The sequence below is a fragment of the Peromyscus eremicus genome, chromosome 5 (assembly GCF_949786415.1).
Source record: "Peromyscus eremicus chromosome 5, PerEre_H2_v1, whole genome shotgun sequence".
NCBI lineage: Eukaryota > Metazoa > Chordata > Mammalia > Rodentia > Cricetidae > Peromyscus > Peromyscus eremicus.
In genome coordinates, this window is record NC_081420.1 from 125,260,727 (window position 1) to 125,282,227 (window position 21,501).

At 53.8% G+C, this 21,501-nt stretch overlaps 3 protein-coding genes across 12 annotated transcripts in view; 2 read left to right on the forward strand and 1 right to left on the reverse strand.

Annotated features, from left to right (window-relative positions):
- Positions 1-40: 40 nt before the first annotated feature.
- On the forward strand, positions 41-12,302 carry Trmt1 (tRNA methyltransferase 1). Of its 6 annotated transcripts, none has more exons than XM_059264411.1 (17): positions 41-1,415; positions 1,653-1,929; positions 2,546-2,601; positions 3,016-3,158; positions 3,432-3,619; positions 7,721-7,836; positions 7,922-8,034; positions 9,307-9,455; positions 9,610-9,696; positions 9,779-9,848; positions 9,938-10,072; positions 10,166-10,251; positions 10,663-10,771; positions 10,872-10,948; positions 11,644-11,763; positions 11,850-11,979; positions 12,115-12,302. In XM_059264411.1, the coding sequence occupies exons 2-17, from the start codon at positions 1,673-1,675 to the stop codon at positions 12,277-12,279; spliced, it is 2,001 nt and encodes a 666-aa protein (XP_059120394.1). In that variant the 5' UTR covers positions 41-1,415; positions 1,653-1,672; the 3' UTR covers positions 12,280-12,302. The 6 variants fall into 6 exon arrangements, with proteins under 6 accessions (XP_059120394.1, XP_059120395.1, XP_059120393.1 ...); XM_059264412.1 differs by having other exon boundaries at positions 41-1,004; positions 1,650-1,929; XM_059264410.1 differs by having other exon boundaries at positions 42-1,415; positions 1,650-1,929.
- A 1,889-nt stretch (positions 12,303-14,191) lies between these two features.
- On the forward strand, positions 14,192-17,116 carry Lyl1 (LYL1 basic helix-loop-helix family member). Its single transcript, XM_059264423.1, has 4 exons — positions 14,192-14,404; positions 15,053-15,404; positions 15,496-15,587; positions 16,300-17,116. Exons 2-4 carry the CDS (start codon positions 15,076-15,078, stop codon positions 16,710-16,712), a joined length of 834 nt encoding a protein of 277 aa, XP_059120406.1. The 5' UTR covers positions 14,192-14,404; positions 15,053-15,075; the 3' UTR covers positions 16,713-17,116.
- Nfix (nuclear factor I X) overlaps positions 17,117-21,501 on the reverse strand; it is a 96,901-nt gene continuing 92,516 nt past the window's right edge. For all 5 annotated transcript variants that reach the window (XM_059264421.1, XM_059264419.1, XM_059264420.1 and 2 more), the window contains one exon: positions 17,117-20,996. Coding sequence is in view for 3 of the 5 variants with exons in the window: in XM_059264419.1 (XP_059120402.1) it covers positions 20,982-20,996 (15 nt within the window). In the remaining 2 variants the exon portion in view is untranslated. The remainder of the gene's footprint in view (positions 20,997-21,501) is intronic.

The following is a 21,501-nucleotide window of genomic DNA, read 5'->3' on the forward strand; positions in this document are numbered from 1 at the left end:
CCGCGGCCTCCGCCTCAACAGCAGTGGTAGCCGCGGCGGCCATTCATTGTGGGCCAGGCCGCCCCAGCCGAGCGCCGAGGAAGCGCACGGCGCAGCCGGCAGGGAGGAAACGGCGTCGGCCCCGCCCCTTAGGCAAACTTAGCTGCGCTCCGAGCGCTTTAGTTCTCACCGGCTTCTTCCTCCAGGGTCTCTGTTCTGTAGACTGTCTAGTTAGTTGCGTGACTACGGGACAGATTGTTGTTCCAGTTTTAAGCTCGTTATGGGAATGAGGTTTCATGGAACTGAGGGAACTCGCTCAAGATCACACAGAGGGAAGTGACGGTGAATGCCAAGATGTTTAAGCGTAGGCTCAAGAGGTCAATGAAGCTAAGACTTAAGGTGCTTACGCGATGTCAAGTTGTTAGCATTTGCACTAACTCGGATAATTATGTTTCATAACGTTAAAGCGGTCTGGCTACTTTTCAGATGGGGAAGCAGAGTCAAGTACAAATAGTTCGGACTGGAGAGAATACTCGCGAGTAAGAGCGTATACTGCCCTTGCAGTATAGAATTCAGTTCCCAGCACCCATGTCAAGTGGCTCACAATTGTTTACAGTGTTAGAAGATCCACCACCTCTTTGCTCTTCGGGGATTTGCACACAAGCGCACATACCTACATACATACACAGACATTAAGAATAAGATAAATGTAAAACAAAGTACTGCCGGGCCTGGTAGTTAATGTCTGTAATCTCAGCATCTGGGAGACTGAAGCAGGAAAATCTCCTGAGGAGTTCGAAACCGCCCTGGGCTAGATAGTGAACTCCAGAACAACCTGGACTACGAGTACCTTTTACATCCCATTGAGAGAGAGAACTTGCGAGGCGAGCTGGACAGCTCACATCACGGATGGCCGCACTCTGCCTTCATACACTAGGCCAAAACTCCAGGGCTTACGGTCTTAAGTGGCTCCTCTGCACACTTCCCAGGCACTCGGTTGTTTGATCTTTGCTCTTTCTTGGAAGGTAAGATTCTTATTTACAGGTAGGAAATGAGAGTCTAACATTTTAAATAACTTGTTCAAAAGAGTATGTGGGACTGAGATTCAAAGCCAGTGGATCCTATTCCAGAGCCTGAGTTAACCTGTAAAGTGCACACATGGGCATCTAAAGGTGCCAAGTTTCTCCGGCTTTTGTCCTGAACTAAACTGCAATGAAACTCCTTTGTAGAAGAATTGCACTATTAAAAACCACGCATGTAGCGAACTCCGCACTTCCCTTCCTGGAAGAATATTGATCCTTGTCGCCCACCGTGAGTCGTGTCGTTAATTGGTCAGCTATTGTCATGTGATGGGCCCGCCCTCTTTGCTAACATGGCCGCTTCCAGGTCCTAATGCGCGAAGCGTGCACCGCGACTTGTGTCCTGTGAGCAGAGAGGTGAAGCGTGCCCGGGTGTGGATGTGGGGGTGGGGGGGGGTGGGGGGGTTGCTGGCTGGCTGGGGGTGGATCTGCGCCGTTAGCCTCAGGCTCTACTGAGTCCAGTGCCTTTGGAAACGCAGGCCTTATCGAGGCCAGGGGTTTTTAGTTCCTACTTTATAGATGTGTAGGCCACCCCCGACCCAGAATGCAGCACTCTGACCTCCTGTGCCCTTCCCCTTCCCTCGAAAACAGCAGGAGGGTTGAGGTGCCCGTGGATGTCCCACACGAGGACGGTCCTGTGGCTAAGCCGCCCTCTCCGTCAGGCCCGCATCCTCTGTAGAACTCAGTTCATGGAACAGAAGGCCCAGGGGCCGCCCTCTCCACCAGCGATGGAGAACGGCACACAGCCCTGCGAAGAGCGCCCACCCGCGGCCCCGGAGGCGACTATCACCGAGGGCGCCGCCAAGATCGTCTTCCCCAACGCCAACGAGGTTTTCTACAACCCAGTGCAGGAGTTCAACCGGGACCTGACGTGAGCAAGGGTCAGGGAGGTAGAAGAAATTCCGGGAATATCAGTTCGGGACGCGCACTACTTGAAGCACTATTCGGGAGAGATGAGTTGGTAGGGAGGAGTCAGCTTTAATCGAAGGCCGGCATCTTGAAAGATGAAGGCGCGCACCAGGGGTTTTTATTGTAAGGGACAAGGTTATACATGCTTTTTAGTGTTCTTGGGCATTCAAGGCGTGTCTCCCTTTCCCTTTCCCTTTTCTTTCAACTTGGTAGTGGACTTGGACGTCCCAGAGCTGGTTCCTGTAGTTGTATTTACACAGACTTGTTACTTTTCTGCAAGTCGAATTTCACATCAATTTACATGCTTTGAATTGAGCACTGAGGGCCGACCTTGCAAAGGTCACTATCAGATTTTCTGGGTCTAAAGATCTAAAGATGCAACAGTTAACATCTTAGCCCTTGAGGTAGGGTTTCTCTTTATTTAGAATTTGGTGCAACAGAGGGAGGAGTTTATGGATTAGGGAGGGACAATAACCTTTCAAGAATATCGAAGGGAGGACTTCAGACCTGGCTCCCAGCTAAGGAGCTGGCGTACAAGAGTCTGCAAGCTGACCGTCCCCTGCCGTCCCCTCCTCCAGATGTGCCGTGATCACTGAGTTTGCTCGAACTCATCTTGGGGCCAAGGGAATCCAGAGTAAGTGGAGGCTCAGGCCTAGGGGTAGAGGGTCACATAAAGTTCATTTCCTACTTTATTTTATTTTGGTTTTTCAAGACGGGATTTCTCTCTGTAGTTTTGGTGCCTGTCCTGGCACTCGCTCTGTAGACCAGGCTGGCCTTGAACTCACAGAGATCTGCCTGGCTCTGCCTCCTGACTGCTGGGATTAAAGGTGTGCGCTGCTGCCACCACCACCCGGCATTTCCCACTTTATCCATGGCTCTCTTTGGGCTCCTGACGACTCTAGGCTCTCTGCTCCTTCTGTCGTTCTCCTGGGATTTGGGGAAAGACTTTTCTGGCATGTATCATCAGGAGTTTGACAATTTGAAAATTATGGTGGAATTTCTTAAAAGAATCATTGATAGCCTCTGGTTTTTGCCTGGGTGTCTGCAGTCAAGGTACCAGGAGAGAAGGACTTGAAGAAAGTGTGTGTGAACTTGTGTGAGCAAGAAGAGGAAAAGGCTGAACAGAAAGAGGATGAAAACCTGACCCCAGGAGACCAGCCTTCGACAGCTGCAGTTGGTGAGATCTGTGAGGTAGGGCCTGAGTGAGCGGTAGCAGCTTGGGGGTCTGGGTGACAGGAAGGAGCTGAGGAACTACGGAGGGTAGCTGTGGGAGGTCACGAGAGCCCAGAAGAAAGATGGAGACCTGAGCGTCAGCCAGCAAGATGGCTCCCTGGTAAAGCACATACCAAGAAAGCCTTAAGACCCGAGTTTGGTCCCCAGAATCCGTGGTGGAAGGAGAGAACTGACTCAATAGTAAGTGATATTAAAAAAGAAGACAGACACGTCTTTGCTTACTTCTGACAGGAAGGTCTACGGGTGCTAGAAGGCCTGGCAGCATCTGGTCTGCGCTCCATCCGATTCGCCCTAGAGGTTCCTGGCCTCCAGTCTGTGGTTGCCAATGATGCCTCTGCCCGGGCTGTAGAGCTTATTGACCGAAACGTGCACCTCAATGGGGTAGCACATCTTGTACAGCCCAACCAGGCGGATGCCCGGTAAGTTGATTGGCCGTTGTCATTGGTGGGGTGGTGCTGGAGATGGAACCCAGGGCTCCATGCATGCTAAGCAATAGCTCCCAATAGGTTCTAGTCAGGCCTGCCCAGAGCCTGCAGCTTACACCTGGAATAAGGCTACCTGATGACACCCCAAGTCCTGTTTAGCCTCCAAGTATGACCTTGGGTGGGTTAGCCTCTTGGACTCTAATTCCCTTGTTTCTAAAAGAATAATAATTTCACAGGGGCTATACAATTGTATTTTTCTAACTTTTGTTTTATTTGTGTTTGAGAAAGCACCAGTAGCTCCTCAGGCTTGTGTTGGAAGTGCTGGTACCTACCCAGCCGTCTGGGTAGTCTCTTCAGAGCCTGTCATGGTGCTGAAATATATAGCCCAGAACTAGCTTTGTAACTGAAGATGACCTTGGATTTTTTTATAATTCAAAAAAAGATGTACTTCATTTTATATGTATGAATGTTTAGCCTACGAATGTGTGCCCTCCAAGGTTAGAAGAAAGGTGTCAGATACCCTGGAAAGAGAATTACAGTTAGTTTTGAGCCATATGGGTTCCGGGAAATGAACTCAGACCCTCTGCAAGATCAACAAGCACTCTTAACCAGTGAGCAAACTCTCTGGCCCTTTTTAAAACTTTAAATTACATTCATTCATTCATTCATTTAGTGTTTGTGTGTGTGTGTGTGTGTGTGTGTGTGTGTACATGTGTACACATATACACGTGTACCTACGTATATGTACAATTTACAGGGATCATTTCTATCTTTCCACTTATGGGTCTGGGGATAAAACTAGATAGCTCTGACCTTATGTAGCCCTGGCTGGCCTGAAACTCTGAGGTCTGCCTCCCAAGTGCTGGGATTACTATCACACCTAGCTCCGACTATGAATTTCTGATACTTGAGTCTTTACCTGAGTGCTCGGATTACAGGTGCAAGTTACCACACCTGGTTTATTCAGTGATGGGGATCAAATGGAGCCTAGAGCCAGGTAGGCACTCTGCCAACGGAACTACATCCCCAGCACAAAAAGTCCCTTTGGTGAGATGTGGTCTGACGAACTGTGGTTGTGACCTTGAACTACTGTCTCCTGCTCCCACCTTTGGGCTAGGATTACAGGCTTGATTGCAGGAGTCTTGTTTGTTTGTTTGTTTGTTTGTTTGTTTACTTATTTTTGGAACAGTCTCACTTTGTAGCCCTTGATGGCCTGAAAGTCATAGAGATCCAGTTGCTTTTGCCTTCCCAGTGCTGGGATTAAAGGTGTGAGTTACCACACAGGCCCATAGTAGGATTCTTAAATAATAGAAGTGTATTGCCCAAACTCTATACAAGGGTGTTTAATGATGAGAACTGTGTCTCTCTATAGGGACTTAGTTTTGACACATGGTCTGACCAATTTGAACTCGGGCTTTTCTTCAGTCTTCCAAGTAGCTAAGATTATAAATGTATACCAGCAGGCTCCAGAAATCACTTTCTTTTCTAACACCTTGTAGTAATACTGCCAACCTCTCTTGCCTTGGGCTGTCTTTCTGGGACCTGTTCCCACTCTGTTGCCACACCTCCTTTGCCAAGTGCTGCACTTCATCTTGCTTTTCAGTTTTAAATATTTTATGTGTGTGATTGTTTTGCTTGTATGTATACATGTACAGCAGATGAATGTCTGAGGAGGTCAGAAGAGGGCATTGGATTTCCTGGAACTGGAGTCATGGGTCATTGTGAGCCACCTCATGGGTGCTGGGAACTGAATATGGGTCCTATGCATGAACAACAAATGTCCTTAATCGCTAAGCCATCTCTCCAGCTGTATTAGTTTTGTTTTTTTGTTTTGTTTTGATTTTGAATAGGTTGTTACTCTAAAGCCCTGACTAGTGTGAAAGTCACTGTGTAGACCAGGATAGCCTAGAACTGACAGAGATTTGCCTGCCTCTACCTCTCAAGGGCTGAGATTAAAGATATACACCTGGCTTTTTAAAAACTTGTGACTATAATGCTATTTGTTTGAACAGTGATATAATTTGAGATTTGGGTGTCTTGTTTTAAAAATCAGTTTTTTGCACTTATTTATTTATAAAGGGTATACTTGCCACAGCTCATCTGTGGAGGTCAGAGGGTAATGTAAGAGAGTTGGTTCTGTTCCACCATGCGTGCCCCAGGGACTCAGGTTGTCAGTTTTGGTGGCAAGAGCCTTTACCTGCTGAGTCTTCTCTCTACACCCCCTCAGTTTATTTTTTAAATTTTTTATTTATGGACATGTGTATCTGTGTGAATGTGTGCACCTTTGTGCACATACCCACAGAAGCCAGAAGAGGGTGTCAGATCCCTTAGAACAAGTTAAAGGCAATTATGAGCCGCCCAACTTATATGCTGTGGACCAAACTTGGATTCTCTGGAAGAGCAGGAAGTACTTTTCTGAACCAGCTTCCCATCCCTGTCTCTGCTACTCCCCCCACCTCCTTTATTTTTTATTTTTTATTTTTTTTTCTTTAGGCAGGGCCTTACTACATAGCAGAGGAAGTCTAAAATCCATGAGAATCCCTTACTTCGGCCGCATGGCTTACAGCCCTGTGGGATGCTTGCATAGTGTGTGTTAGTCTTGGGTTCAGATGGGAACTGATAGCTGTAGACTGTCTTAACAGTACAGGTGTGCACCCCCCTGCTGGGCTGGTAATGATTTCTGTCATGAGAACATTGTAGAGTGTACTCACACAAGAGAAGATTGCTATGTCAACGGGTAGGACTGGAGAGAGAACTCAGCAGTTAAAAACACTGCCTGCTCATCCAGAGGACCTGCGCTCTGTTCCCAGCAATATCAAGGCGACCCCAGAGATCTGACTCCCTTCTCTGTCCTCTCAGGGCACCAAACACACACATGTTGCACAAGCAGGCATTCCTGCAGATAAATACCTGTACATATTAAACAAATGGATCTTTCTCCTTTCTTTCTTTCTTTTTTTTTTTTTGGTTTTTCGAGACAGGGTTTCTCTGTGTAGCTTTGCGCCTCTCCTGGAACTCACTTGGTAGCCCAGGCTGGCCTCGAACTCACAGAGATCCGCCTGCCTCTGCCTCCCGAGTGCTGGGATTAAAGGCATGTGCCACCACCGCTCCGCTGTGAATCTTCTTTTTAATGTCACCAGGTAAGCGACGCTAATGCTGTTGGTTGATCTGGCCTTTGCTTGGGGTTTGTCCAGCTCCCTGGAGTGTCCAGGTGTAGGTGTCGCTGAATCCGGCTCCACTCAGTGGAGTTCTTGGTGCTGTCGGTTTGCATTAGGCATGATCTCAGTTTTCTGGGCCGGTCTGAGCTTGCAGTCTTCCTGCCTCAGCCTCACAGTTAGCTAGGTCTGCACTACCAGGCCTGGCACAGACCCAGTTTCTTGCTCCCCATTTATTTATTTGTTTGCTTGTTTATCTATTATTTGTGTGTGTGTGTGTGTGTGTGTGTGTGTGTGTGTGTGAGTGAGACCTGTGAGCACCTGAAGAAGTCAGAACAGGGTGTCCATGGTAGTCATGCTGAGTCTTCTCAGCATGGGTGCTGAGAACAAACTTGGGTCTTATGTACAAGCAGCTTTCTCTCTTAGTCACTGAGCCACATCACCAGCCCCCGCAGTGTGGTTTCTTTATGGCTACAGGAGTCAAGGAACTGTCCTTCCTATTGGCTTTTATTTGTCAGGGTTATAGGTGGGGGCTGAGACCTGTGTAAAACAGAAAAATCTTTTGGCTAACAAATATCAAAGGAAGCCAGGTGTAGTAATACACGCCTTAATCCCAGCACTCAGGAGGCAGAGGCAGGCGGATCTGTTTGAGGCCAGCCTGGTCTACAGAGTGAGTTCTAGGACAGCTAGAGCTACATAGTGAGACCCTGTCTCAAATAAAACAAAACCAACCAAACAAAAAAAATGATAAAAGAGGCTGGAGTTTAGCTCAGCATTAGAACACTTGCCTAGCATGCACGAGACTCTGGGTTCCATCCCTATGGCTAAAAAATATAAATGGCTAAGCTGGCCTCAAATTCAAGGCCAAAATCACTGTGCCATAGGGGACAGGGCAGGGACTTGGTTTAAGAGGCTGAGAACTTGGACTCCTCACATCTAGGATGCTGATGTACCAACACCAAAAGGCATCTGAGCGTTTTGATGTCATTGACCTGGACCCTTATGGCAGCCCTGCCCCCTTCCTGGACGCAGCAGTACAGGCTGTGAGTGACGGAGGTGAGGCTGGGCCGGAGCATCCCGAACGCCCGAGCAGGTGCAGGGCCAGCGCTTCGAGGGTCATCACTGCCGCCCTACCCCACAGGACTGCTGTGTGTCACCTGCACGGACATGGCAGTATTGGCAGGGAACAGCGGGGAGACATGCTACAGCAAGTATGGAGCCATGGCCCTCAAGAGCCGGGCCTGCCATGAGATGGTGAGAGTCCCTGAGCTGTCCTGGGGGCGGGGACCGGCTGTGAGCACTCCTATCCTGGTCCTCCCAGCACGCGTCCTCGGATGGCCAGGACTGGTCCATCCCAAGCTGTGACGTGACTGGCAAGCAGATCATTGTCATCCTTCGTCAATGGGCAGGTGTGGTTAGGCAATCATTTTTTTTTTCCCCTAGCATTTGATAGTATAACCTTAAAAATAAATATTTTTGTTAGGTGTGTTGGTGTATTCCAGCACTTGGGAGGCAGAGGCAGATGGATCTCTTATGAGACCAGTCTGGTGTGTATTTTTTGTGTGCACACTTTTTGTGTGTTATGGGTCATATGTGCCCATGGTGAACATATGGAAGTCAGGACAGCTTCCTAGAGTCCATTCTTGCCTTTCACCATTTAGGTCCTATATCAGTCTTGGTGGCAGGTGCCTTTACCTACTAAGCCATCTTGCCATCCTGAATTGAGGGTACTGAGTACCCCAAGCAGGGGTCTCCTGCAGCTACCTCTCAGGTGCTGGATTATAGGCACAGCTCTCGGAATGAAACTAGGTTTTCATGTTGTGCCTGGGAATGGACCTTGTGCATGCACGGTGTTCTACCACTGAGCCATATCCCCACCACAGAAGTTGTGGTGTGGAGGGTTTGAGATAGGCTCTCGTGTAGCCTAAGCTGGCCTTGAACTTGCTTTGTACCTGAAGATAACCTCAAACTCCACATCCTCCTACCTCCACCTCCCAAATGCTGGGACAAAGAAGAAATCTTGGAGTGATTTTTTCCAAGGTCTGAGTTCTATCTTGGCTTAGTTGCTGACTCTGCTGACCTCGCCTTTCTGGGCCTTAGTGTTGCATCTACAGGACAGGTGTGGTCATGGCGCCTACCCTGTGTGGTTGCGATGGGAAGGTAAAGTGGTGGGGGAGGCAAAGGTGGCATCCTGTCCTGTTCCATAAGATCCCTTGCTGTCTGTTGTAGCCTGGACAGTGCCACCATCTTTTCATGTCAGGCTCGAAGTGCTCCTGATACCACTCCCGTTGTCTATAGTGAAGGCACACTCTCAGCTCAGGGTGGGTTCAAGTCACCTGTGCAGGCTACAGTCATGTTGTGCCTGCTACCAGCCACAGAAACGGAATGGCATGGCTTTGCAGATGGGTAAACTGAGGAACAGAAAACACTGTTTGCCAGTGTCACACAGCCAGGAAATATGGGCTCTAAACCCAAGTTGCATTCCCAAGCTTGTTCTTCCAGCACTAATGCTCACCCTGCCGCCAGGCCCTGAGAATTGTGCTGCATAGCCTGGACCTGCATGCCAACTGCTACCAGCGCTTCGTGGTGCCGCTGCTCAGCATCAGTGCCGACTTCTATGTCCGGGTTTTTGTGCGCGTTTTCACAGGCCAGGCCAAGGTTAAGTCCTCAGCCAGGTAAGCCCAGCGGCAGGAACCTGATGAATTGATGGGGGAGCTAAGTCTTGCCCAAGGGCCCTTGGTGTCTGAAAAGGGACTGAGTTGGTCTGAGAGAAGAGTTGAGGTGTCGTGAGCACAACAGGGACTCACGGCCTCTCCTGGGCTTCTACAGCAAGCAGGCCCTGGTGTACCAGTGTGTGGGTTGTGGAGCCTTCTACCTGCAACGCCTTGGCAAAGCGTCGGGAGACCCTGCTGGCAGGTGAACAGGGTATTTTGGGTTGGAAGGACGTCCTAGGTTCCCACTCCTCCAGAGCCTCTCCTCAAACTGCCTCTCCTTGCAGGGTCAAGTTCTCTGCTGCCTGTGGTCCTCCAGTGACCCCTGAGTGTGAACACTGTGGACAGCGACACCAGGTGGGCCCAGGTCAGAGAGGCAGTGGGCCCAGGGTCCCAGTACCTATGTATTCATGCCCCTTGCTCATCTGTACCCTGTGTGTCCGCAGCTTGGAGGCCCCATGTGGGCAGACCCCATCCATGACCTGGACTTTGTGGGCCGAGTTCTTGAGGCAGTGACCACTAATCCTGGCCGCTTCCACACCTCCAAGCGGATCCAAGGTGTCTTGAGTGTTGTTACTGAGGTATGAAATGGACATACATAGGGAGGGAACTCTGACAGGGAGGGGACCCATCTCCCTGCCAGCACTCGATGCTACTCCATCCTTGCCTCTCAGGAACTTCCCGATGTCCCTCTCTACTACACACTGGACCAACTGAGCAGCACCATCCACTGCAACACACCCCGCCTTCTGCAGCTTCGGTGAGGGCCTTTGGGGGCAGCTTGGACCATCAGAGTCTAGTGTGTGCCCAGGGCAGAGCTGAGAGGCCTTGAGCCCTCCAGGTGCTGTTTTTTAAATTTTTATGTATGTATGTGTTGCCTACACATGTGTATGTACACCATGTGTATACAGTGCCTAAGGAGGCCAGGTGTCAGCTTTCCCAGGACTGCAGTTACAGAGGATTGTGCGCTGTGATATGGATACTGGGTTCCAAGCCCAGGGTCCTCTGCAAGAGCAGCAAGTGCTCTTAACCACTGAGTCATCTCCCTAGCCCCCAGCAGGTGGTTTGGTGTCACACTCAGTGACATGTCTTTCCTGTGAAGAAACAGACATGCTATTCCACGCAACCTGCTTTGGGGTCTAGCCTTCCCTTGTGGTCTCTGTGCACCCAGGTCAGCTCTCCTCCACGCTGGCTTCCGAGTCTCTCTCTCCCATGCTTGTAAGAATGCAGTGAAGACAGATGCTCCCCCGCTAGCTGTCTGGGACATCATGCGTTGCTGGGTGAGGGCAGATGACTCCATGATTCGAGGCAGGAGGGCAAGGAAGGGATGGTGACTTGGGTGCACCTCAGGCCTAGCATCTCCTTGACCTCTCTCCCCAGGAGAAGGAGTGTCCCGTGAAACGGGAGCGGCTGTCGGAAACAAGCCCGGCGTTCCGAATTCTGGCTGTGGAGCCCAGGTATGGACAGACATGCAGGGAGGGACAAGCTACCTCACAGGCACAGCAGGCCAGACCGACGCTGTTGGAGGGAGATCCAGAACTGCTCCTCCCCTTCTGTCCTTGCCCCGGATCCTTCCCACTCTCCTGCACTGTCTCCTTCAGCCCTACAGACCCGTGAGTGTCTGGGTCAGGACAAAGCACAGACCCTTCCATGGCTGGCTGGCTCTTTTCCTCATAGCAGTCTGAACCCAGCACACAGTCGGGTTATCCCTTCTCTCTCACTTCAGAGAACCCTTCTGGACTGGACCACCCTGCCAAGCATTGCATCCTGACTTAGGTCTTTTACCAAAATAGTTATTGAGTGGCATGTCCTGACACAGTATGACATGATTTTTTATTTCTTTGTGGTGCTGGGGATGGAACCTAGAGCCTTGTGCATGCTGGGCAAGCGCTCTACCTGGACCATACCCCTAGCCCTGGTTACTTCTGATTTGTCTTGTTGCTTGTCTGTCTCTGATGCTGCAAATCCAGCTCCATTGAGACAGATCCAGGCCACTTTGTCAGAAATTCACTAGGAAATCCGGGTGTCACTCAACAAATGGAAGAACTCTGAGCCTGGTAGACCTACGGTGCTGCCTCACGGTGGGCAGCTTCTAGGGCTGTCTGTGGTCACCCTGCATGGCTGCTGCCTCCAGCCCCCACTCTTTGTCCAGGCTGAAGGCCAACTTCAACATCCGGGAAGATGCCAACCCCAGCTCCCGCCAGCAAGGACTCAAGCGCTTCCAGGCCAATCCAGAAGCCAACTGGGGTCCCCGGCCCCGTGCCCGGCCAGGGTAAGTGGTACTGTTGCAGAGGTTGGGCTTGGCTAGGGCTGGGTTGCGCAGAGGCGACATAGGGTACCAGCCCTGTCTCTGCTCAGGGGCAAGGCAGCAAGTAAAGATCTGGAGGGGAGGCGGAGGCTGCTACAGAGTAAGCGGAAGGAGCCTGCGGAGGACCCGGCCCAGAGGGCAGCTCGCCTCAAGACATTTCCTTGCAAACGATTCAAGGAGGTGAGTCTCTTTTCCAACCTTCCTGCCACAGAGCCAAGGGCCAGGCTGACTGGCACAGCAGGGGCTAGGGACTAAGGAATGAAGCCCAGCTCCGTGCTCACAGCCTGGACTTCACACCCTCCATTTTCCTACCAGGGCACCTGTCAGCGAGGGGACCAGTGCTGTTATTCACACAGTCCTACACCACCTGTGGCCTCTGCGGATCCTCCCCTCACGGACTGTCCAGAGACCACCCCCAAGATCCTCCCCGGACCAGATGCTGCTGCTGGGGGGGGCACTGCTGCGCCAGGTGTGGACTGAGACAATAAAGAGAAACCATTTTCTGCTGGTTGTCATTTTGAGTGGGAAGGTTGTCTGCCTGAGGGACTCTGCCTGTGTTTGGGGGTGGGGCGGACGGGTTGTTGTTCCTGCCTGACTGCAGCTTTATGTCTGTCTGACATGGAAACGCGTCTGGCAGTTCAGGAGAGTAGTTCATCAGGTGGCCACAGGGCGGCAGCCTCAAGCATGCTCGCCTGTCACCCTGCTGCCTCCCCTCTGACTATGCAGGCATTTCCCCCGACCTCCCCAGCACCCCACAAGTCCCCCTGCAGTCTCTTATTGCCTGGTTTCTTGGGCCCAGCTCTCTCCAGTTGGTGTTGTGGCGGAAGCCAAACCGGAAGCAGGCACTCTGTGCATCCGCCCCAGACCAGGTGCTTCCTGCCCTGCCTGCTCCTCCATGGGGTACAATTGCCGAGAACACAGGCAGAGCAGGCAGCGGCCCAGACATCCAATGAAGAGACTCGCCCCCTCCCCTAGAGTAGAGGGTTAGTAATGCTAAGAGGGAGTTCTGGGGGTATATGCACCCTTCATCACCAGCTATAAAGTGAGGCCCACTACAACAGTTCCTTTAGAGGAAGTCAGTGGGGTAGTGACTTCAGCACTTTAATCAGGCTGGATGGCCACTGAGCACCTCCCTGAGTGTGCCTACAATTAACCAGATACATTACATGGGACATGGGACAGGCATATTGTACTACCTACAGTTCAGCTCCTCTTGGAAGCCTTTTTTTTTTTTTTTTTTTTTTTTTTTAAACCCCAGAAACGGTTTCTCTGCATAGCCCTGGCTGTCCTGGAACTCGGTCTGTAGACTGACCAGGTTGGCCTTGAACTCTGAGATCTGCCTGACTCTGCCTCCCAAGTGCTGGGATTAAAGGCGTGCGCCAACATGCCTGGCCCTCTTGGGAGCTTTCAGCAGGGTTTCCAGGATTTGTAAAAGGTTTATTTATTCTTATGCAAATGACTTTCCTGCATGTATGAATGTATGTGCTTCCCTGGGACCCTCAGAGTTAAGAGGGTGTCAGATCCCCTAGAATTGGAGCTAGGGGTGATTGTGAGCAACATGTGGATCCTGGTAACAGAACCTGAGTCCTCTGCAAGAGCAACAAGTGTTCTAAACCACTGAGCCATCTCTCCAGCCTCCAGGTTTCCAGAATTCAGAATGTCACTCCAGAATACCTGCCAGCAAGGGACACCACCCAGTTGTGGCGTGGCCTAGTGGCCTGGTGTCTTGGGGAGCCTTGGAGCAGCTTCTGGGAAACACAGCTCTGACACTCTTGATCCTACTCCCCTGGGCTTGGAAATACCTGGAAGTGCCACAGGGCTCAGGACACCTGCACAAACCGTCAGGACACAGCAAAGCAAAATTGCCAGAACTGTCTGCTGGAGCCCTGTTCCTGGGTGTGTGGGGGGTGGGGGGAAGCCCACAGGGGATCTGTAAAAAAGAGGAACTAGGCTGGAGGCTGGGGCCCTTGGGTCATGGGGCGTCAGAGGACCGGAAAGGGGCCCCTTCCACCCCCATCAGCACCGACACTGGGCAAGGGTGGGGTTCAAAGCCAGAATAACCGCAGAGGACACCAGAGGCAGCCCTTGCCTTGTTTCCTCTTTGTGTGAATTCGGTTCCAGGGTCTCCTGAGGGCTAGGGTCTCCCAGTGCCAAGGGGAGCAGCAAGCCCTGAAGGGTGACTGCCCGCTCTGGCCAGGACGGGCCAGGAGGTGCGCACTCCGTGATCCCTGCCTGCTGGTTTCCTCCGGGGTCGGCACAGCTCCTTATCAGGCGCGGCCAGGCAGCCAGACCCTTATCTGTACAGGCCCAGCATCCTCTGGCCTCTGCGCCAGGGGGTAAGAGGGAGGAAGCCAGGCTGTCGGGGGCGGGGAAAAGGCGGGTCGGTCCAGGAGCCGCTCACTTTCTCTCGGGGTTACCCACCACGCCGCCGCCACTCTGGGACTGCTCAGGCCCTCCGGAGCCCGGGAGGTGGCGCAGCCCAGCTCTGAGGCCCAACGGGACCACCTGGGGCACACTGACCCGGACTGGACGGTGGAAACCGCCTCCTAACCTGGATTGACAGCCCTGACCATACAGCACTCCAGGCTGTGAGAATTGATACAGGGTAAGAAAGACGCTTTGAAAGTTAGGAGGGAGAGTCTGCTCCTGCATTCTGCGTTCCTTTATTCATTCATCAGCTGGGGACCCTTAACTGAGGAGCCAGGGGATCTTCTCCAGCTGGGGAGGACAGGGCAGAGAGATAGGGGGTCACACCCTTTCAGGATACACGAGACCCTGGAGTCCAGCAAACGTGTTATGTAGGGTGCAAAAATCTGGATGCTGATGGGGTTAGGGTTACTGAGAGGAACTTTCAGCAAGGGTAGGGGCTCCTGGACCAACCGTGGAGAGGTGGCATAGGGTGAATCTTGGAGTTTCAAGGGGTCTCAGAGTTAGTTAGGGGATCCTTACCGTACCCCAGCTGCAGGTAGGAGAGATTCTGAAAGGCGGGGAATTGGCTCAGAGGCAAGAAGCCCTTGACAAAGAACCCTGGGCAGGCACTCAGAGGGCCAATGCTGCCTAGCACTAGGAGACACCCCTCTTGTGGAGGAAGCCTCCCTTCATGTCCCTGCAGTCTACTCAACTGCCTTTGACTACTGAGGAGAGAGCACCTTCCTCTCCTCAAGGTGCTCTCACACTGAAGGGCTCAGTTAGGTCAAACATGTGGGAGAAAGATGGTCTCTGGCCTTCCCAGTAACTGTGCTCCCTCCCACAGGTTAGCATTCCATCCTTGGGTCCATGTGCCCACCCCAGGCCCAGGCAGAGGTGGGTTCCGCCATGGCTGAGAAAGCTGAGCTGGTGTGTGCCTCCAGCCCAGCGCCCGCTCCTCTCCCTAATCTGGCCTCACCTGGGCCCCTTCCTGCAGAGGTGGACCACCGAAACACACGCACGCCCTGGTTGCCTCCAGGTGTGCCCGTGATAAACCTGGGTCATACCAGAACCACAGGGGCAGCCATGCCCACCACAGAGCTGAGTGCTTTCCGCCCCTCCCTGCTGCAGCTAGCTGCCTTGGGAACCGCTCCGCCCACCCTGGCCCTGCACTATCATCCCCACCCTTTCCTCAACAGGTCAGTGAGGAGCTGGGACTGTGGGCAGGGCTGAGGGTTGGTGGTCAGGGTCTTTGCCTACAAGGCGTTCATGACGCACAACCCCTTACAGCGTCTACATTGGGCCAGCAGGACCCTTCAGCATCTTCCCTAACAGCCGGCTGAAGCGAAGACCGAGCCACGGTGAGCTGAACTTGGCTGAGGGTGAGTGTGTATCCATGCGTGTGTACTTGTGGGTGTTTGCAGCCCAGGTCTGACTGGCCTGTACTCTGCCACAGGGAGAGGTGTTTTGTGGAATGCACACACACACCACCAACACGGAACAGCTCACACAAGTCATAGCCGATGCGCCGCCGCAGTACTGAGCCTAGCTCGGCGGTGGTTTGCCAGTCATCCAGACCGAGGCAAGAGAATCAGTCCAGAGGCCAGCCTGGGCTACATAATGAGTCCCAACAAACCAAGCGTTATAGCTAGTCATGGCCACAGTAAGACACTGCAGCCACCAGATGACGCTCCCCAAGCCGAAAACGTAGTGGTGAAAGAGACAACCCTGGACTAGGATCACACAGAGCGATGAGACCACAGTCATCCTCAGAACCCCGGCCACACACACAACACCCACAACCACATGGCATGATCTCACACAACCACAGCCATCAGATAGGCCACCAGTCACCCACAGGCCCACGGCAGGCAAGAGAACCTCTGCAAACCCAGGAACACGCTGGCTCAGAATGAGGCCACAGGATAGACTTCTTAAGGGATCACCTCGTTGTCATCAAGGCATGATCAGGCTCAGCGTCTCTGGTGCCTTACAGCCCACAGTCTGGGTTCAAACCCAAGCTGGTGGTGTTCATCGAGGACAGCAGTGAGTGCCCTCTGGCCTCTATGCTGACGCTATGCCTCGGGTCCTCAGGGCACCAACCCCAGAAGGTGGCTCGCCGCGTGTTCACCAACAGCCGGGAGCGCTGGAGGCAGCAGCACGTTAACGGCGCCTTCGCGGAGCTCAGGAAGCTGCTGCCCACCCACCCGCCCGACCGGAAGCTGAGCAAGAACGAGGTGCTGCGCCTGGCCATGAAGTACATTGGCTTCCTGGTGCGGCTGCTGCGAGACCAGGCAGCCGTGCTGGCCTCTGGCCCCAGCGCTCCCGGGCCCCGCAAGGCGCCGGCGCACCGGGGAGTGGAGGGCGGTGCGCGCTGCGGGGCCCGACACAGGGTGGAGGCTGCGCGCTCGCAGCCCGTGCTTCCTGGGGACTGCGACGGCGACCCCAACGGGTCGGTGCGAACCATCAAGATGGAGCAGACGGCCCTGAGTCCTGAAGTGCGGTGACCCAAGGCAGTGGCCCCTCACCTGCTGCGCAGTGAACTCCTTGTAAAGGGGACTGAGGTCGCCCAGAGGAGGAAACGCCCTGTAGCTCTGGAAGGGTGACCGGCGACTCAGGAGCCCCGCAGACTTTTAAGAAAAATTTCCCACAGGCTACTTGAGGTGGCCTGGCCAGTGTCCTCTTCCCTGGGCCAAGGCCAGAGACTCAACAAAGCAAAGTGACTATGGGATCCTTAGGGGTGCTTGGAGAGGTAGGGAAGGGTCTGGAAGCCTTCGCAGCGGCGCCCCCTGCTGGAGGCGGGAAGCCCAGGACAGCGTGTGGGAGGAGGACCCAGCCCAGCGAGCCCATCTGGTTGCGCTTGATCCATGATCCTGTTAAGCGCGTTAACGAAGACTCAGACACTCTTGAATTTGTTTTTCTTTATTTCTTTATTTCACATACACATTAGCCATTCAATGGAGAAGCCGGAGAGAGTCAGGCAAAGATGGTATAACAGAAGCGCAGTGACGGGGGTGGGGCGGGGCGGGCGGAGAGGGGACAGACGGGCTGGCTGCCTACTTGCATTCCGCTAGGACACTGAAAACCCAGAAAACAAAACAGACAGTAAACTACCCTTGTTTCTTATGTATCTCAGTGCAGAGACGGGGGGTGGAGGGCAGAGAAGGGAGACCAGGCTGAAAGAGGAGCAGAGGGAAGGGGACGCTAAGGGGGAAGCACACCAAATCCATTAGTACTATATATAGAGATACTCGTATATACTGCGTTTCTTAGCCTAAGAAGAAACTTGTTTGACGGGACGGGCGGCCTTTGCGGTCCGCGATGCTGGTGCTGGTGGGGCGCACGGATCTCCCAAGAGGGGCCAAAGCGGGGGCTGGCCCCGGCTGGCTTGCGGGGGGGGGGCGCCCCTTGGGTGGATGGGGTGGGGGAGCAGAGGTGGGGCTGGGGTGCCCCTAGGGCTCTCGATTGGGGGACAAAAGTTCTCATAACTTTATTGCTCCTTTATTTTTCTCTCGTGGGGGGGTCCGTTCAGCACGGTCGGGGTGGGGAAACGGTGGGTCGTCTGAGCCACCCGGCCCCTCTGGGACCCAGAGCGCGGCGTCCGCTCCGCCAGCACGGGGGTGAGAACAAGGCACTAGGTCGGCCGGCCAGCGCGGGGGCGGGTGTGTAAGGCAGTCGACAGGGCTGGTTGCGGGGTGGGGTGGGGATGTGTGCCGGGCTGTGTGCGTGCGTGCGTGCGGGCGCGGGCCTGGGCAAATCGACCTGTCAGCGTGGCTGGACCTGTCCTGGAGCATCGAACCTCCCGGAGGGAGGGGAAGAGTAGTGTTCCGTGGGAAGGGGTCGGGGAGGAAACTACCAACTTGCTGAGCGCGCTCCTGATTAATGCTGGTGAGGGTCAAGTTGGCGTCTGGCTCAAAGAAGGGCGCTCGGAGTGGGGAGGAAGGGAAAAGGGACGTTTGTTCGTTGGCATTGACCTCTGCGGGGGAGGGGGCCGGGGACCCCCGCCGCGCCCCAGTGCCCGGAGGGGGAGGGGGCGAGGGAGGGGGAGGGGGCGCCCAGGGAGACCCGCGGCCAGAGCAGCCCAGCCGCGGGGCGCATGCCGCTGTCCCGTTCCGTTAAACTCAACAAAGAAGGGATATGCGTGTTCCTAACAAGTGCAGAATATTTAATTGATTCATAAACGTATGTATAATAGTTTGTGGGTTTTTTAAAAACGTACTTTATAATGTAATAAGCACCAGGGTTTTTTATGTTTAATTATCTTAAAAATAATTTTCTCTCGTCCTTTTCCTTTTGATCTTGTGTTGGTTTTTTTTTTAATGTCGAGGTGTTTTTTAAAATATAAAATGTGAACGTTTTCTTCAGCCCTCCCACCGAAACCGAACGACGAAACAAATTAAAACCCCAGATTATCCTCGTCAACGCAGGAAAACGGCAAAAAAAACCAACCAACCAACCAAACAAACAAACAAAAAAGAAAAAACCCAGAGAACTATCAAAAAAGGAAAAGAAAAGAAAAAAAAAAGGAAAAACACTCAGCTTTCATCCCCGCTAAGGGCAGGGCAGGCCCAGTTCTTTTAGCGTCCCCAGAGCCGCGAGGACAGTACAACAAAAATAGAATTTTTTTCTTAATCTCTTAACATACAAAGATAGGAAAACTCTCTGATGCATTGCACTTGGTTCAATGAAAAAAAAAAAAAAGGTTAATTTCCCCTATATATTTTTTTTTGTGGGTTGTTTCCTCTCCTAATACGTCCCCACATCTGTCGCCCTCATCGTCCCTCGCCTGCCCCTCACAACACCACTTGGGAAAGGAGCGCCACCCCCACCCCGCCCCGGTCCTCCCAGGGGTACCTCGCCGGGCACCTTGGGCCCCGGCCCAGCTGGCCTGCAGCTTCTGACCTCGCCCGGGGCGTGTGCCCCGCAAACCCACAGCGCCCGCAGCCCGACTGTCTTCGACCGACCGAAGAGGCGCACGCGGCCGGGCAGGGACCCTCTCTCGCTAGCTCTTAGCTCTGACCCTGTTTAGCCAACCGAACTGAAAAATCATTGCACTTTGACCGCGCGTCACGCCCGGCCCGCCCGGCCCCCCACCCTGGGGCTCCCTCCCCTCGCACAGGGAGGCCCCCCGCGGGATCCCCACCCGGGCCCTCGACGCCACAGGGGAGGGCTTCGCTCAGCTTCCACACAGCGCCCCGCACAGCCGCCTCCCAGCCCCGAGCTCCCTGCACGCGGCCATTCGCCTGCTCAGGGCCGCAGCCTCACCAACTAGATTCTCAATAAATAAAGCCCACAACCCACCCCCACGTGGTGCAATGTTGGACCGACTTTCGGAGGATCCTGACCTGTGCTTTGTGTTTTCCTACCGGAGAGGCGCAAGGCCTTGAGAATGGGCCTGGGAGGGGAGATGCAGGGAAGGAGGACTAAGGCACAGAAAGACAAGCCAGAGGGGCCCAGTCACCCTGGAGGGGGGCTGGCGTGCTCGCGTTCCCCTCCCTCCCAGGGGGCTTCTCAAGACCCTCTGGACAAGCCTCCACCATCCCTTGCAGGAGGAGGGGGCTGGGAGGAGAGCTGCTTCCTGTGGTGTGTTACGAAATTGTTCCCAAGTTGCTCAAACAGAGGAGGAGTTCCCAACTGCAACAGTGAAAAACCCAAACAATGACTGCCCCACCCCTAAATCAAGAGGAAAGACATTACAGCTAAAATCGAGGGAGAAGTGGCCACGGGGTGTGGTGGGAAGGGAAGGGGACCAGAAAGCTCCAGAACACTCTTTTAAAAGGATGACACCCCCCACCCTCCACAGGAACTGAGAGCAGGACGCCTACCTAGCGCAGGTGGAGGCTGCCCGGTCCTCCTCGCTCGGCTCCGGGGCCCTTTCTGCTCCACTCTCGGCCGGCCCCTGGAGGGCGGTGTGCGGCAAGGGCAGGGACAGGGCAGAGGGGCGGAGCGAGGGCACCTGCATGCAGGGCTGGGGTGCGGGGCGACCTGGGGCCGACTCCCTTCCCTAGGGGCGTGGCAGAGGGCAGCCCTCGCCGCCTGCGGGGTTGGAAGAGGGTGCCTGTGCCGGGCTGAGCGTCCAGTCCAGAGCATTCTGACTTTTTCCTGTGTGCTGTACAGAGGGGGTCCAGCCCGAGAACTGCCCGTGCGGTTTAGAGTGGGGTGGCAGAACACCCTCCATTCTGGACTCAACGCCGAATTCAGCTAGCTCCAAGGAACATTCCCCTGCCCACCCCGGGGCCATCCTCGCCTGGTCCAGAGCAGCTGGGGACAGAAGCCTGAGCAGAGGCTCCCAGGAAGGGTGAGAGGGAGGGGAGGGAGGGGCGAAGTCCGGAGGTGAGCTCGAATGTCTACTCCCATCATCCTTACGAGCTGTTCCTCTGGGCTCCTAGGGAAGCTTAGGTCCAGCGGAGGGTGGGGTCCCCAGGAACAGCGAGCTGGCTGCTCCTTCCCCGGAAGGCCGGGCTGGGTAGGAGGAAGGCAGCCTTGTTGCATCCTTTCTGTTTGTCCTCTGTTTAGCAGAGTCCGTTCAGCATGCTTCTTTCTGCTTGGCTGCTGGTGTAAGCTCCGCTGAGACCCCTTCCGGGGGCTCCCAGGACTGGGCTGCTTTGGACCGCAGGGGTACCCGGGCTGGAGGAGGGAAGGGCTGAGTGGCTGACGACGTCTAAGTTTTGCTTTTCGGTGGGGCTGGGCTGGGGGATATTTCCATGTCTCAAAATTTCTTCTCCCCCCTTTTGAGGAACCTCTTTTTTTATTTGTTGTTTCTTTGTTGATCTTAATCAGAGGAACCAGGACTGAAACGGGACCAGAAAAAAAAAAAAAAAGCGACAATGAGAACAGCTGGGGCAGGTCCCAGCTCCTATCTCACCCCCACCTGGCCCTATGATCCCCAACCTCTACAGGGAGCTCAAGAGGAGCCAGGGTGCTGGGCAGCTGACCCCAATGGAGGAAGCCAGCTCATTCTCCCCACCCTCTGAGGGAATCCCCCCCAGACCCAATCCCCAGTGCAAGAGTCCAGCTGGCCTTCCCGTGGGCACTGTGCCCAGCGGGTGGGACCCCCATGGCTGGCACTGGCAAAGACCTGGGATCTGGCCATGTTTGCAATTGTTTAGGTTTTGTGTGGGACCTAGAAGGTGGGGAGGATGCCAGGCTGGGGCTTTTGTACCCACAGGGGTTGGGGGAGTTGGGTGGGGGTGGCCCAGCTTGAGTTCTTGCTGAGTTTTCTGTCTCTTTGGATTAAAAGCAGAAATTCACGTCTGTACATCTCAGCCAACGTTCTGTCCCTCAGTCTAAAAGGCT

Bases quoted from the DNA above. Each gene is read 5' to 3' on its own strand.
- Lyl1 (XM_059264423.1), top strand. From the start codon at position 15,076: ATGTGCCCACCCCAGGCCCAGGCAGAGGTGGGTTCCGCCATGGCTGAG. The intron at 15,405-15,495 runs GTCAGTGAGGAG...AACCCCTTACAG, and splicing joins CCCCACCCTTTCCTCAACAG to CGTCTACATTGGGCCAGCAG. The intron at 15,588-16,299 runs GTGAGTGTGTAT...TCGGGTCCTCAG, and splicing joins TGAGCTGAACTTGGCTGAGG to GGCACCAACCCCAGAAGGTG.
- Trmt1 (XM_059264409.1), top strand. From the start codon at position 1,329: ATGGGCCCGCCCTCTTTGCTAACATGGCCGCTTCCAGGTCCTAATGCG. The intron at 1,416-1,720 runs GTGAAGCGTGCC...CCTCTCCGTCAG, and splicing joins TGTGTCCTGTGAGCAGAGAG to GCCCGCATCCTCTGTAGAAC. The intron at 10,949-11,643 runs GTATGGACAGAC...CTCTTTGTCCAG, and splicing joins ATTCTGGCTGTGGAGCCCAG to GCTGAAGGCCAACTTCAACA.